The 13,177-nt window shown below is 41.6% G+C and overlaps 1 protein-coding gene across 1 annotated transcript in view; it reads right to left on the bottom strand.

The window, feature by feature from the left end:
* Positions 1-8,418: 8,418 nt before the first annotated feature.
* LOC115111746 (5-hydroxytryptamine receptor 7-like) overlaps positions 8,419-13,177 on the bottom strand; it is a 44,513-nt gene continuing 39,754 nt past the window's right edge. Inside the window, exon 2 of the mRNA XM_029638118.2 lies at positions 8,419-9,712. Within this exon, the coding sequence (XP_029493978.1) occupies positions 8,974-9,712 (739 nt within the window). The 3' untranslated portion in view covers positions 8,419-8,973. The remainder of the gene's footprint in view (positions 9,713-13,177) is intronic.

The following is a 13,177-nucleotide window of genomic DNA, read 5'->3' as shown; positions in this document are numbered from 1 at the left end:
ATTTAATCGTTTTGACAAATTGTATTCATATTTAACCCTTTACACTCGTTTGAATGAGCCTATATGGATAGGGCTAAATAGAAATGTTTCTTAAAGTAGAAACATGAAAAGCATATGTACAATCATGGTAGCAATTCAAAGAGAACCGTTTGAAGATTATGGGAATATTATTAGACCAAAGTTGAGGACACAACCGTTCGCCTGTTACAAGACTGAATCCAAACTTTACACTGTTGATTTACACTGATTTATTTTCTATATTTTTTATTTTGCTGCATTTGTTGATAACGAAATATGAAAATACTCTGGATACAGTCAGTAACATGATAAGAATATTCCTGGAAAATGTTGTTTTAGGTGCAACATAAAACAAAAAAATGACAAGGGTTTGAGTTACAGGAGTTACAGGACAACTGGTGTTGTCAAACCCTTACCCCATACACCCATACAGCGCTGTAAACCACAGAGTTTGAGCTCTGACGTCATTCGTAGCATGTTACTGTACAGCCACTAGGTTCCAATGTAGGTGCTTTTAAGTGCCCAAATCTGGCATTTTCAACCTGTATACGAGTACAAGACACAAGGGTTTTAACGATGGGTTTGCTTATTTGTCAGTGGGCTGGAAGTAGAAAAACAGTCAAGTTCAATCAGGAACTTGGTCAAGTGGGCGGGTCTACATAAAGTGGATATGCTGTGATTGGTTGTGACGAGAGGAACTACAGCTAAGACAGGACGTTACTTTTCGTAGCAGGTTAGGAGAGCATGTTAGCAAACCCTAACCTTTTTACTAACCTTCACCTAAGTCTTCTAACCTGCCACGTTAATTATCCTAACCTGCTATTAAAAAGTAACTCGGAGCTGTATTCCCTCTAGTCAGACGTAGGACCACTCGGTTCTCTGCCCAATTCTGTCCCATCCCCATTAGTGACCAGATTGTTTAAATATGGTTTCAGTGAGTTGTGAATGTACAGTAGATACTGTATGTATGATCAAAGTTGGTGAGAAATCTGGATTATAAATATGACAAATTATAATTGTAATGTTTTTGTAATATTTTCAGAGGGAGAAAAGAGCTGCATGGTTTGTTACATCTGAATGTGCACTGAAAATTACCTGACTTGTGTGTGAGCTTATGACTCAACAATATCTTATGCGGGTGGAAAATGAGACTTTTCTTAATCATCAGACTAACAAAGAAACTCACAGCATGATACCAGATATAAAAGGGAAAAGCAGGAGAAAAAAATGAATGATAATTATTGTATGTACTGTAATGATGTCTGATCTTATAAAGGAAAAAGTGTTTGGGATCTTATCTGACCTCCACAAAGCGGTTGTCTCCCCCGCTGGCCTGGGGAGATAGAGTGGAGGTGAGGCGGAATGCCTGCTAGACTAGAACAGATAACAGAACAGCAGGTAGGACACTCACCTGGAATGAATATGAGATGGAAGCAGAGGATGAACAATGGTAGGATACAGGCTAACGGGGCGTCTCATTCAATTCATTGTTCCCCGCTGATGAAACTAATAGTATCTTAAATGAAGAATGGTGATGTTTTTCGTTTATTTTATTACATTCAAGCAAATTTACTCATTCATCCCTGTTTTTCTTTTGCTGAGCCCTGACAAAAAAAAAGCGATTCTCTCATCATTCCCTAAAGCTCTGATGCTACACAATGAGGCTTTCAACAGCATGATAAGGGTGATTTTTGTACATTGTGAGAATATGCAAAAAAAAAAATTTAATATGCAGCACCTTCCCACACAAGACTCTGGTTGATGTCACAGTACTGGATATATATATATATATATATATACAGTTCGTAGGAGTGTAATCTTGGCATTGACCCTAATGAATATACGGTGTTAAAATGCAAGATGGTGAATCAAGACTCAAATATACTGTGATTTTGGTATAGGTCTGTATGGTGGGTAAGATCCACTTTAACTCAAAGGGGGAAGGGAAGGGCTGCATCATGTAAGCTACAGTAGTTATTGCTTTGATGCCATGTTTATGTTTACAATCATGTTTTCCCTTTGCTACATGAATGAAAGGATACATTCCTCCTGCTGTGTTCACTGACAGAAAGTACACAACAATTACTGACTGTCAGTCATCTCGACACGATATCTCTTGTGTGTTTTAAATCTCATGCTTGTATAAGTGGCACTGTTAATACCTGTATCTCGTGCAGCGGTCGGCCCAGAGGATATATATGTCTCTGGGAGGAACTTGATATTTCAGGTCACACCAAATCAATTGGATTACTCAGTAACTGATGTGTTTACTGGTAGTCTTATTTATAGCTGAGGCTTGAACGAGGTTGGTAGGAGCGAGAGTGGTGCAAGGGCAACAAGGGTGCATTTACACCCCATTTCTATAAATGTGAGAATGAGTGTGTATCACTCCGACTGTCTATGTATGTTTTGGCCTCCCAGTGTTATTGTTCACCTACCACTGCATCAGTACAGCAAGATGCCCACAGTACCTTTATTCACCCTAACAGAACAGGTGACATAGACATTAAGTGAATTCAAGTACTTGTCAAGTGTGTGGTGGTACTCGTAATAACCCTGAAGAAGGCACAGTGATGCTGAAATGTTGGTGTTTTACCCAATAAATTACTGGGAGTTTATATATACAGAGTGTGTGACTCCCTTTATTTTTTATAGCTTACAGTTTATTCACCGTTAGTCATCACCTCTACACTAAATAATCTTCTCTGGGTGTGCGCCAGCTCATGCTTTTTATTGGCACTGGTAATACCAACATACATTTGCATAACTTTTCCTTTGCTGTGCTGCACACATCAAAAACAGTTACTACTGCTTTAGGACACGCTGCATATCTTCTTGTAGTGCTCTTTCAACCTCGTCGCTAATCAGTTGTTTTACAACGTTAGCTATTTTTCCCTTGTTTCATCAAAGCATTCGCCTTAATTACCAGGTGGGATTAAAAATATATGTGTGCGTGTGTTCATCCTTCACCCCCCCACAGGCTGTCATTCTGTAGTTGGCAGAGAGAAGAGCCTTTGGACAGCATATGTGAAGGAGTCATCTGCTTCTCTCTGTTTCCCTTTGATGAACAGACATCACATGTGAACATTTGACCACATCTTTGGTGACAGACATTGAAGCCAGCACAGGGACAGCGACAGGGACAGGAAGCTCGCTAGCAAAACTGTGTGCTGATATGCAGGGCGGGTGGCTTCCTCTTAAGGTTTGCTCTGCTCATACCTCAGAGTGTAACCCCTGTTGCCATGGCTGTAAGGAGATCAGACGCTGTCGGTTAGACAGGATGGGGCTGGCAGTCGGTCTTGTGTGTCTGACTACCAGAATGTCAGCATGCTACAGGAGAAAAGCCTATTTTCTCTCTCTCTTTTTCTTTAGTTTGTTGTGTATGCTATTTTCTCTTCTCTCAGTCATGTACTTTATAGCTACTGTGTGAAGCAATGTCCTTGTTCCATTTGTTCCACAAATTTGTTCCAGTACCTACTACCTAAATGACTCTATATGACAGCTGCCACACTAGTTTTGAATAAAATATTTTTCTGGTAGCAGGATGGGAATTAAGTGGAGTTTTTGGGTCACTGTCCTCATTCACTCCTCCAGAGTCGCTCAAGTTTCAGGGAACCTTTTTTATGATTTTTTTGAGTTCATCTGAAAATCTATGAATATTTCACAACAAGACCTATACCATGCCTTAAGGTCTATGAAAGGTATATCAATCTCGCCAGCTTTGTGTATATATACAGTGTTTTCGGAAAGTATTCAGACCCCTTGACTTTTTCCACATTTTGTAACGTTACAGCCTTGTTCTAAAATTGATTATATTGTTTTTTTCCCTCATCAATCTACACACAATACCCCATAATGACAAAGCAAAAACAGGTTTATAAATGTTTGCACATTTATAAAAAATACAACTCTGAAATATCACATGCACATAAGTATTCAGACCCTTTACTCAGGACTTTGTTGAAGCACCTTTGGCAGCGATTACAGCATCGAGTCTTCTTGGGTATGACGCTACAAGCTTGGAACACCTGTATTTGGGGTGTTTCTCCCATTCTTCTCTGCAGATCCTCTCACACTCTGTCAGGTTGTATGGGGAGCGTTGCTGCACAGCTATTTTCAGGACTCTCAAGAGATGTTTGATCGGGTTCAAGTCCAGTCCCGAAGCAACTCCTGCGTTATCTTGGCTGTGTGCTTAGTGCTGTTGTCCTGCTGGTAGGTGAACTTTTGCCCCAGTCTGAGGTCCTGAGCTCTCTGGAGCAGGTTTTCATCAAGGATCTCTCTGTACTTTGCTCAGTTCATCTTTGCCTCGATCCTGACTAGTCTCCCAGTCCCTGCTGCTGAAAAACATCCCCACAGCATGATGCTGACACCACCATGCTTCACCGCAGGGAATTGACACGTGATATTCAAGCCAAAGAGTTCAATCTTGGTTTCATCAAACCAGAGAATATTGTTTCTCATGGTCTGAGAGTCTTTAGATGCCTTTTTGCAAACTCCAGGCGGGCTGTCATGTGCCTTTTACTGAGGAGTGGTCACCTCCCTGACCAAGGCCCTTCTCCACTGATTACTCAGTTTGGTCGGGTGGCCAGCTTTAGGAATTTTAGGTATTGGTGGTTCCAAACTTCTTCCATCTAAGAATGATGGTGGCCAGTGTGTTATTTGGGACCCTCAATGCTGCAGACATTTTTGGCACCCTTCCCCCTGATCTGTGCCTCGACTCAATCCTGTCTCGGAGCTCTTTGGAAAATTCCTTTGACCTCATGGCTTGGTTTTTGTTCTGACATGCACTGTCAACTATAGATAGGTGTGTGCCTTTCCAAATCCTGTCCAATCAATTGAATTTACCACAGGTGGACTCCAAGTTGTAGAAACATCTCAAGGATGATCAATGGAAACAGTATGCACCTGAGCTCAAATTCGAGTCCCATAGCAAAAGGTCTGAATATTTATCGAAAAAAAAAAAGATTATAAAGTGCAAACATATCTAAAAATCTGTTTTCGCTTTGTTATTATGGGGTATCGTGTGTAGATTGCTGAGGAATTGTTGTTATTTGGTCCATTTTAGAATAAGGCTGTAACGTAACAAAATGTGGAAAAAGTCAAGGGGTCTGAATACTTTCCGAAGGCACTGTATTTTGCACTATTTAGGTTTCACTCTTTGATGAGATGTTTTATGTGACAGTAGCAGGGTTTCCATCCAATAGACGACAGATTTTCATGCGAATATTCTAGAATCCGCATAAAGAAAATATGCATATTTTCCACCAGTGGTATGTTTCCACCAAATGGACTTGTTGTGGATAAAGATCCGCGCATGATTTTGTCAGACAACTGTTGTGTTAAATAGCAAATGTGCCTACTCTGGTCTTGGCACCTGCGCTCTAGCCAACAGCTCGCAGACACAGTGCGGGTAGGCTGTGCAGGCTGGTTGTCTAGTCTACATGATGAGATTATTATGAATAAGAGCGAGAATATTTTTGTTTGCCAAACAGTGTCACATGTGCTCCTGCCACGCCCCCTCGTGGTCATCCGGTGTCTGCTTGACCTGCAGCCATACCCCCAGTACACTCTCACTCTTTCCTCCTCCCTTTCTGTTTGTGTGTGATTGTGTGTTTGGAGACAGTTGTGCTGGAGTCAGAGCAGATCCCTACCAGCTGCAACTCGTTCCATTATAAAGACCTCTACAAATACTCACTTCTGCCACTTCCACTTGTAATCTCTGCTCAGTCAGTTTATGCTTCTAGCCATTAATATTATTCAAGATCCTGTTACCCTGCTGTACCTGTTTCCCTGCTTGACGCTGTTTATCCTCTCACTGCAGTTTTGCCGCCCTGACTCTGGCTCCTGATCCACATCTCACCACCCTGCTACCCTATTCTGGACCACACCACCACTCCCTTGGATTCCCCTCAGGACCTGTATACCCTGTCCCAACCCAGCTCACTCCAACCTCAGCCTCCACATCTGGTTTCCTACAACTCATCCAAGCATCCCCGGATCTGCACTCCGTATCTCCCTGTGTTACAATAAATAACTAGGTTCATTCATCTCTGTTTCCTCATCTGAGTCTGCTCTAGGGTTCCCCTGTGCTGCTCTACTTAACAAACAGCAGTTAAGCATCGCTCATCATGTCACCAGAATAAGACCCTCTATATTTATTGGAAAGCATCATCAAGCTCATCACCGTGCACTTTCAACACCCTGTGAAGTTCACCATAACTTATTTAATCTGTAGCCTATTAAACTGCAGTCGTAGTGGGAGGACCACATACCATCTCATCGCCTGACTCCAAATTGACTTCGATATGATTGTTATTATATATATATTTGCACATAAAGGCGTGTGCAGACACAAAAAGACCCCACCATGTCAAACAAAATAATTAGGCCATTGCGCTAATTACACCAAAACTTCTTGTTTCCATCAAAGTTGTTGTGACTCGCATTAAAACTGTGGATGGAAACGTGGTTTGTGAAGGCTTCTTGTTTTAAAGTGTAAGATAAGGCTTGTTGTCACGCCCTGGTCTTAGTATTTTGTGTTTTCTTTATTACTTTTGGTCAGGCCAGGGTGTGACATGGGTTATTTATGTGGTGTGTTTTGTCTAGGGTTTTTTTTGTAGGTTATGGGATTGTGGTTAGTGGAGTTGTCTAGGAAAGTCTATGGTTGCCTAGAGTGGTTCTCAATCAGAGGCAGGTGTTTATCATTGTCTCTGATTGGGAACCATATTTAGGCAGCCATATTCTTTGAGTGTTTCGTGGGTGATTGTTCCTGTCTCTGTGTTTGTTTGCATCAGATAGGGCTGTTTTGGTTTTTCACGTTATGTTTTTGTAATGTTTGGTATCATCTTTATTAAAGATGTTTAATAATAACCACGCTGCATTTTGGTCCTCCTCTCCTTCACCGGAAAAAAACCTTAACACTTGTTTTAAGTGTGAAACAGCTGGCAGAGCTTTTAAGTCTATGGGTATTAAATAGTTTATGACCACATACATGTCTGAGTGACTGTGGAAAATATGTGCATTCTGGCAGAAACCCATTTTTGATTTTAAACCAAGTGCTACTTTATTTACAAAGTGATGAAAGAAATATACTCTAATTTCTCCAGGTACATTTTGGAGAATAACGTTCGCAAAGCAGTTGTAGAAGGGTATGTCAATGAATGCCGTCGACACTAGACACTTAAATAACAAGGAATCATATGACAAAATATAGTGCAAGCCAGGAATATATCTGTTTGCAATAATTAACAAGTATTTTCCGAAAATCGAGGTAGAGAAAAGCACACACTGCTTCAACTATACAATTTTTTTTACACAGATTACAACAGAACAGAGTTGTGAATAAACCAAGTTGATGCAGAGTTGATAAAAGTTTTGACCACATCCTGCTATGAAAGAGAGCAGAAGTAGCAACACCTGCTGCTTCAGGCATTAGCGATGAAGACTTTGATGGGTGGACTCATTCCTTGTTGGGAGAACCTCATCAGCACAATAAGTGCCTTTCCTTAATGGATCATAGTTGAACAATTTGATAAGCTTTTGTTATAACACAATCAAATCAGTAGGGAAAATCTGTCTGTTTCGTGCAGCCAACCAACTGTTTGTGTGTTGTGAAAACTCAACTTGGAGAAAATGTTTAAGATCTGTCATCACCCGCTGGGCACAGACGTCAATTCAACGTCTCCTCCACGTTGGTTCAACATCATTTAATTAGAATGGCGTGGAAACAATGTTGATTCAACCAGTGTGTGCCCAGTGGGCACCTTCTACATGTTTTACATGTATGTGCCTAAGTGTGCTAGGGTGAAGTGAAGTATGAACCACTTTGCTGCTGAGCTATGTCAAACTGACTATGCACAACATTCTGGATTATCTTCATGGATAATGCATAGCATGTTAGACAGATGTGAGCTTCAAGCAGAATCCACTGAACAATGAATGCCAAATGAAATGCTGAGGATTCCTGTGGATTTTGTAAATGGGCATTTCTCAGAGATGTATGTAGCTTGTTCCAGAACATTCTCCAACTCTAACCATTAGGCCTACTTGTTGTACCACCTCTCTAGCATCTTCCCCATTAAATCACGTCAAATCACAGGCTTGTTATCCCTACCACCCTCAAGTGCTTTGTGGTAACATTACAAGATTCACTTTTGTTTGTTAGCCTTCATTCACATTACGATTTATATTCCAAAGGAATATATCATCTTGGCCATGTACTGTGTGTGTTTCCCCTGGGTCTGTGTAGGTGTCCATTGGGTTGACTTTGCAGAGATAGATGAGTTGAAAGGCATGTCTGAAAATAAACTGACAATGGATGCTTTCTGTTTTGCAGTGTTTTTGTTTGTGAACATTAAACACTTGCCTGCCTCCAAAAAATAATAGATGTTCTAAACAGACCACTTTCAATTGTTCACCATCATCACCTACTAGACGACAGACAAGTTGAACTGGAAACATTTACATAGATACAGATTCTGTGACCTTCACTGGTTTAAGTCAACAGCCAATGGCACCCCTTGCGCAAGCATTAATTTAGCAAATGTCATTGTGCAGAAATCCATTTGCAGCCCATGCTTTTAATGACCTAGAATTATCGCCAGGGTCCGCATGTGATTTCCCAAGTCAATGCATCATCTTCCTGACATGAATATGAAGTCAGGACTGAATTGTAGCATATGCACAAAGCCAGTGTCAACTTAAATAGGCCGTCAAATACGGTCTATGGTTTTGTGTCCCAAAATAGAATGACTGTGTGTGTCAGACAGACACAGACCTAAGTGATGGCCTTGTCTCTGTGTCTCTACAGCGGGTTAGAGAGGTATTAACAGTCTGTCTCTGTCTTTATCTACAGCCACAGGTCACAGGTCATCCCTCAGCCTCTATTATACAATCACAAAGAGTAGCAGCCAGTAGTCTTTACAATGAGGACAGGATTAGAAATTCCTCTTCCTCCTACACCTTAAGGGCCTCGTGCACACCTACGGCGGACAGGCGTCGGTTGATGTTGCGGTAGCGGCAACGCAGCAGATCCTTGTAGGTGGAGCGCAGGTCCCGGTTAAAGAAGGCATAGATGAAGGGGTTCATGAGGGAGTTGGCGTAGCCCAGCCAGAGGAGGAACCTCTCCAGCCAGATGGGCACACAGCTGCACTCCACTCCGCAGATGAAGGGCCTGGCCGTGGACAGGATGAAGAAGGGCAGCCAGCAGATGGAGAACACGCCCACGATCACCCCCAGCGTGGTGGCAGCCTTCTGCTCCCTTTTGAAGATGGAGATGTTGCGGCGCTCGCGGGTCAGCAGACGGGACAGCACCGCACATTCCTCGGCCACGCCCTGCGGCTTCAGGCCCTGCATCCTCAGTGCCTCGCTTGCCACCGTCTCCAGCCGCTCGCGCCGGGTGAAGTCGGTGAAGCGGTGCTTGAGGCCGCTCTTGCGGGCGGCCCTGAAAATCTTGTAGTACATGAAGAGCATGACGAGCATGGGGATGTAGAAGGCCACAGCCGTGGAGTAGATGGTATAACCAAAGTCCTGGCTGATGAGGCACACGCCGCCCGCGTGGACGTTCTTGGCCCAGCCGCAGAAGGGTGGCAGGGTGATGGAGGCGGACACCAGCCACACCCCCAGGATCATCTTGGCCATCAGCTGGCCGTTCTGCCTGGCTGGGTATGTGAGGGGGCGGGTGATCCCCAGATACCTGAGAGAGAAGAAACACAAATAATTTAGCCAGATAAACTTTATTATCCCATTTAGAAATGCAAGCAGGCTACATACAATGCAAAACATAAAGACACTAGGGCAGCAGGATAAGGAGTACTATACTCTGAAATTAGTACAATGAATCACCTGCCCAATTGTTTGAGTCTCCTCTATCATCTGCTTGTTTTACAAAGTTTTGTCCCCTCTGAGAAAACACTACAGCACTGCTTGCTTATCATTACCTTGAGCAACAAAAGAGCAGCCTCCCGCCCTAAATACATCAAGGCTGCTCGTAGTCTTAGCCTTGTACAGTACATCAAAGAGTTTATTATTCGTTTCAAAGAAAAAAACACTCTCTTTAATGTGATGGTCAAGTGTAAGCTCCATCATCTTTTTAAGAGCCATTGACTCCTTACCCTTCTGTAAAGAGGCTTAAAGGAATCTACAGAACTACTGTTCCGGTCATAAGAGCAGCTCTTGGGGTACAATGTACTGACAACACTGTACTGACTTTAGGGAATTCAAATGTACAGTGTACTGTACTATACGTAAGCAATAGGCTGTGCATTATCGGGAAATGTGCATTATCAGGCTGTGCATTATCGGGGAATGGCTTAAAACAAATCCCATCGGATCATGGTTGTAAAAGGCATCGGCCAGTGGTGTAAAGTACTTAAGTAGAAATACTTTAAAGTACTACTTAAGTAGTTTTTTAGGGTATCTGTACTTTACTATTTATGTCTTTTACTTTTACTTCACTACATTCCTGAAGGAATAATGTACTTTACTCCTTACATTTTCCCTGACACCAAAAAGTACTCGTTACGTTTTGAATACTTAGCAAGACAGGAAAAGTGTCTAATTCATGCACTTAAAGATAAAATCCCTGGTCATCCCTACTGCATCTGATCTGGCAGACTCATTAAACACACATGCTTTGTTTGCAAATTATGTCTGAGTGTTGGAGTGTGCCTCTGGCTATCTGTAAATGTTAAAAACAAGAAGATCGCACCGTCTGGTTTGCTTAATATAAGGAATTTGAAATTATTTATACTTTCACTTTTGATACTTAGGCATATTTTACTGGGTGACTTTCACTTTTACTTGAGTCTTTTTCTATTTGACTTCACTTTTACTTAAGTATGACAATTGGGTACTTTTTCCACCACTGGCTTCGGAATTTAATCTTTTTAAGACCTAAACTTCTAAAATGTGATGTTTCGTGGACAATTATCCTTCGCACAAACCGGAGGGGTACAATATCTGAGCGTTAGGTTACAGACCGGTTATCTACTCTCAATAGACAGTAGTGATTGACATTGACTGAGAATGGACTCCATGTTTCCTACAAGTCTTCCAAAAAAGAAGGAAAGAGACAGCAACACCTAATATGGTTGTGTGTGTCATAACTTGGTTACACAACGCCACAGTCATGCCACCACCACTCCACTCACTCCCCCACCTCAACTCTGACTAATGCAACAAAAAAACATTGGTTTTAAACTCTCTCTCTCTCAGTCAGTCCCAGTGCATGTACACAGCTGTGGTAAGACTGAATGGGTTTTTAATATATCCGGGGGTAGCCCATGTTAAATGGATACATGATGTAGGCCACAGTATAACAGGATAGATATACAGTTGAAGTAGGAAGTTTATATACTCTTAGGTTGGAGTCATTAAAACTTGTTTTTCAACCACTCCACAAATTTCTTGTTAACAAACTATAGTTTTGGCAAGTCGGTTAGGACACCTACTTTGTGCATGACACAAGTAATTTTTCCAACAATTGTTTACAGACAGATTATTTTACTTATAATTCACTGTATCACAACTCCAGTGGGTCAGATGTTTGCATACACTAAGTTGACTGTGCCTTTAAACAGCTTGGAAAATTATGTCATGGCTTTAGAAGCTTCTGATAGGCTAATTGACATCATTTGAGTCAATTGGAGGTGTATCTGTGGATGTATTTCAAGGCCTACCTATCACAATTCCAGTGGGTCAGAAGTTTACATACGCTAAGTTGTGTGCCTCTCTGGGATAGGCGGGACGCTTGCGTCCCACTTGGCCAATAGCCAGGGAAAATGCAGAGCGCCAAATTCAAATAAACTACTATAAAAATCATACTTTCATTAAGTCACACATGTAAGATACCAAATTAAAGCTACACTCGTTGTGAATCCAGCCAACATGTCAGATTTCAAAAAGGCTTTTCGGCGAAAGCATAAGATGCTATTATCTGATGATAGCACAACAGTAAACAAAGAGAGAGTAGCATATTTCAACCCCGCAGGCGCGACACAAAACGCAGAAAGAAAATATAAATCATGCCTTACCTTTGACGAGCTTCTTTTTTGGCACTCCAATATGTCCCATAAACATCACAAATGGTCCTTTTTTCCCCCGATTAATTCCGTCGATAAATATCCAAAATGTCCATTTATTTGGTGCGTTTGATCAGAAAAAACACAGCTTCCGATTTGCGCAACGTCACCACAAAATATCTCAAAAGTTACCTGTAAATTTTGCCAAAACATTTCAAACTACTTTTGTCATACAACTTTAGGTATTTTTAAACATTAATAATCGATCAAATTGAGGATGGGACTATCTGTTTTCAATACAGGAAGACAACAAATGAGTCATGCGCCACTCTCAAAAAGTACACGATGTGACACTCATTCAAAGGAATAACCTCAACCAATTTCTAAAGACTGGTGACATCCAGTGGAAGCGGTAGGAACTGCAAACAATTCCCTTTGAAATCTGGTTTCCCAATGAAAAACAAATTGAATAGACAGTGACCTCAAAAAAATAATATCTGAATGGTTTGTCCTCTGGGTTTTGCCTGTTACATAAGTTCTGTTATACTCACAGATATGATTCAAACAGTTTTAGAAACTTCAGAGTGTTTTCTATCCAAATCAACTAATAATATGCATATTTTATATTATGGGGATGAGTAGCAGGAAGTTGAATTTGGGCACGCTATTTATCCAAAAGTGAAAATGCTGCCCCCTATCCCGAAGAAGTTTTAAACAGCCCGGAAAATTCCAGAGAATGATAGCGTTAGAAGTGTGTGATAGGCTAATTGACATAATTTGAGTCAATTGGAGGTGTACCTGTGGATGTATTTAGAGGCCTACCTTCAAACACAGTGCCTCTTTGCTTGACATCATGGGAAAATCAAAAGAAATCAGCCAAGACCTCAGAAAAAAATGTTGTAGACCTCCACAAGTCTGGTTCATCCCTGGGAGCAATTTTCAAACACCTGAAGGTACCACGTTCATCTGTACAAACAATAGTACGCAAGTATAAACACCATGGGACCATGCGGCCGTCATACAGCTCAGGAAGGAGACGCGTTCTGTTTCCTAGAGATGAATGTACTTCGTGCGAAAAGTGCAAATCAATCCCAGAACAACAGCAAAGGGCCTTGTGAAGATGCTGGAGGAAACAGGCA

Source organism: Oncorhynchus nerka, linkage group LG27 (genome assembly GCF_034236695.1).
Source record: "Oncorhynchus nerka isolate Pitt River linkage group LG27, Oner_Uvic_2.0, whole genome shotgun sequence".
NCBI lineage: Eukaryota > Metazoa > Chordata > Actinopteri > Salmoniformes > Salmonidae > Oncorhynchus > Oncorhynchus nerka.
The sequence above is the reverse complement of the archived record's forward strand: the minus strand, read 5'-3'. Positions and strand labels throughout refer to the sequence as shown.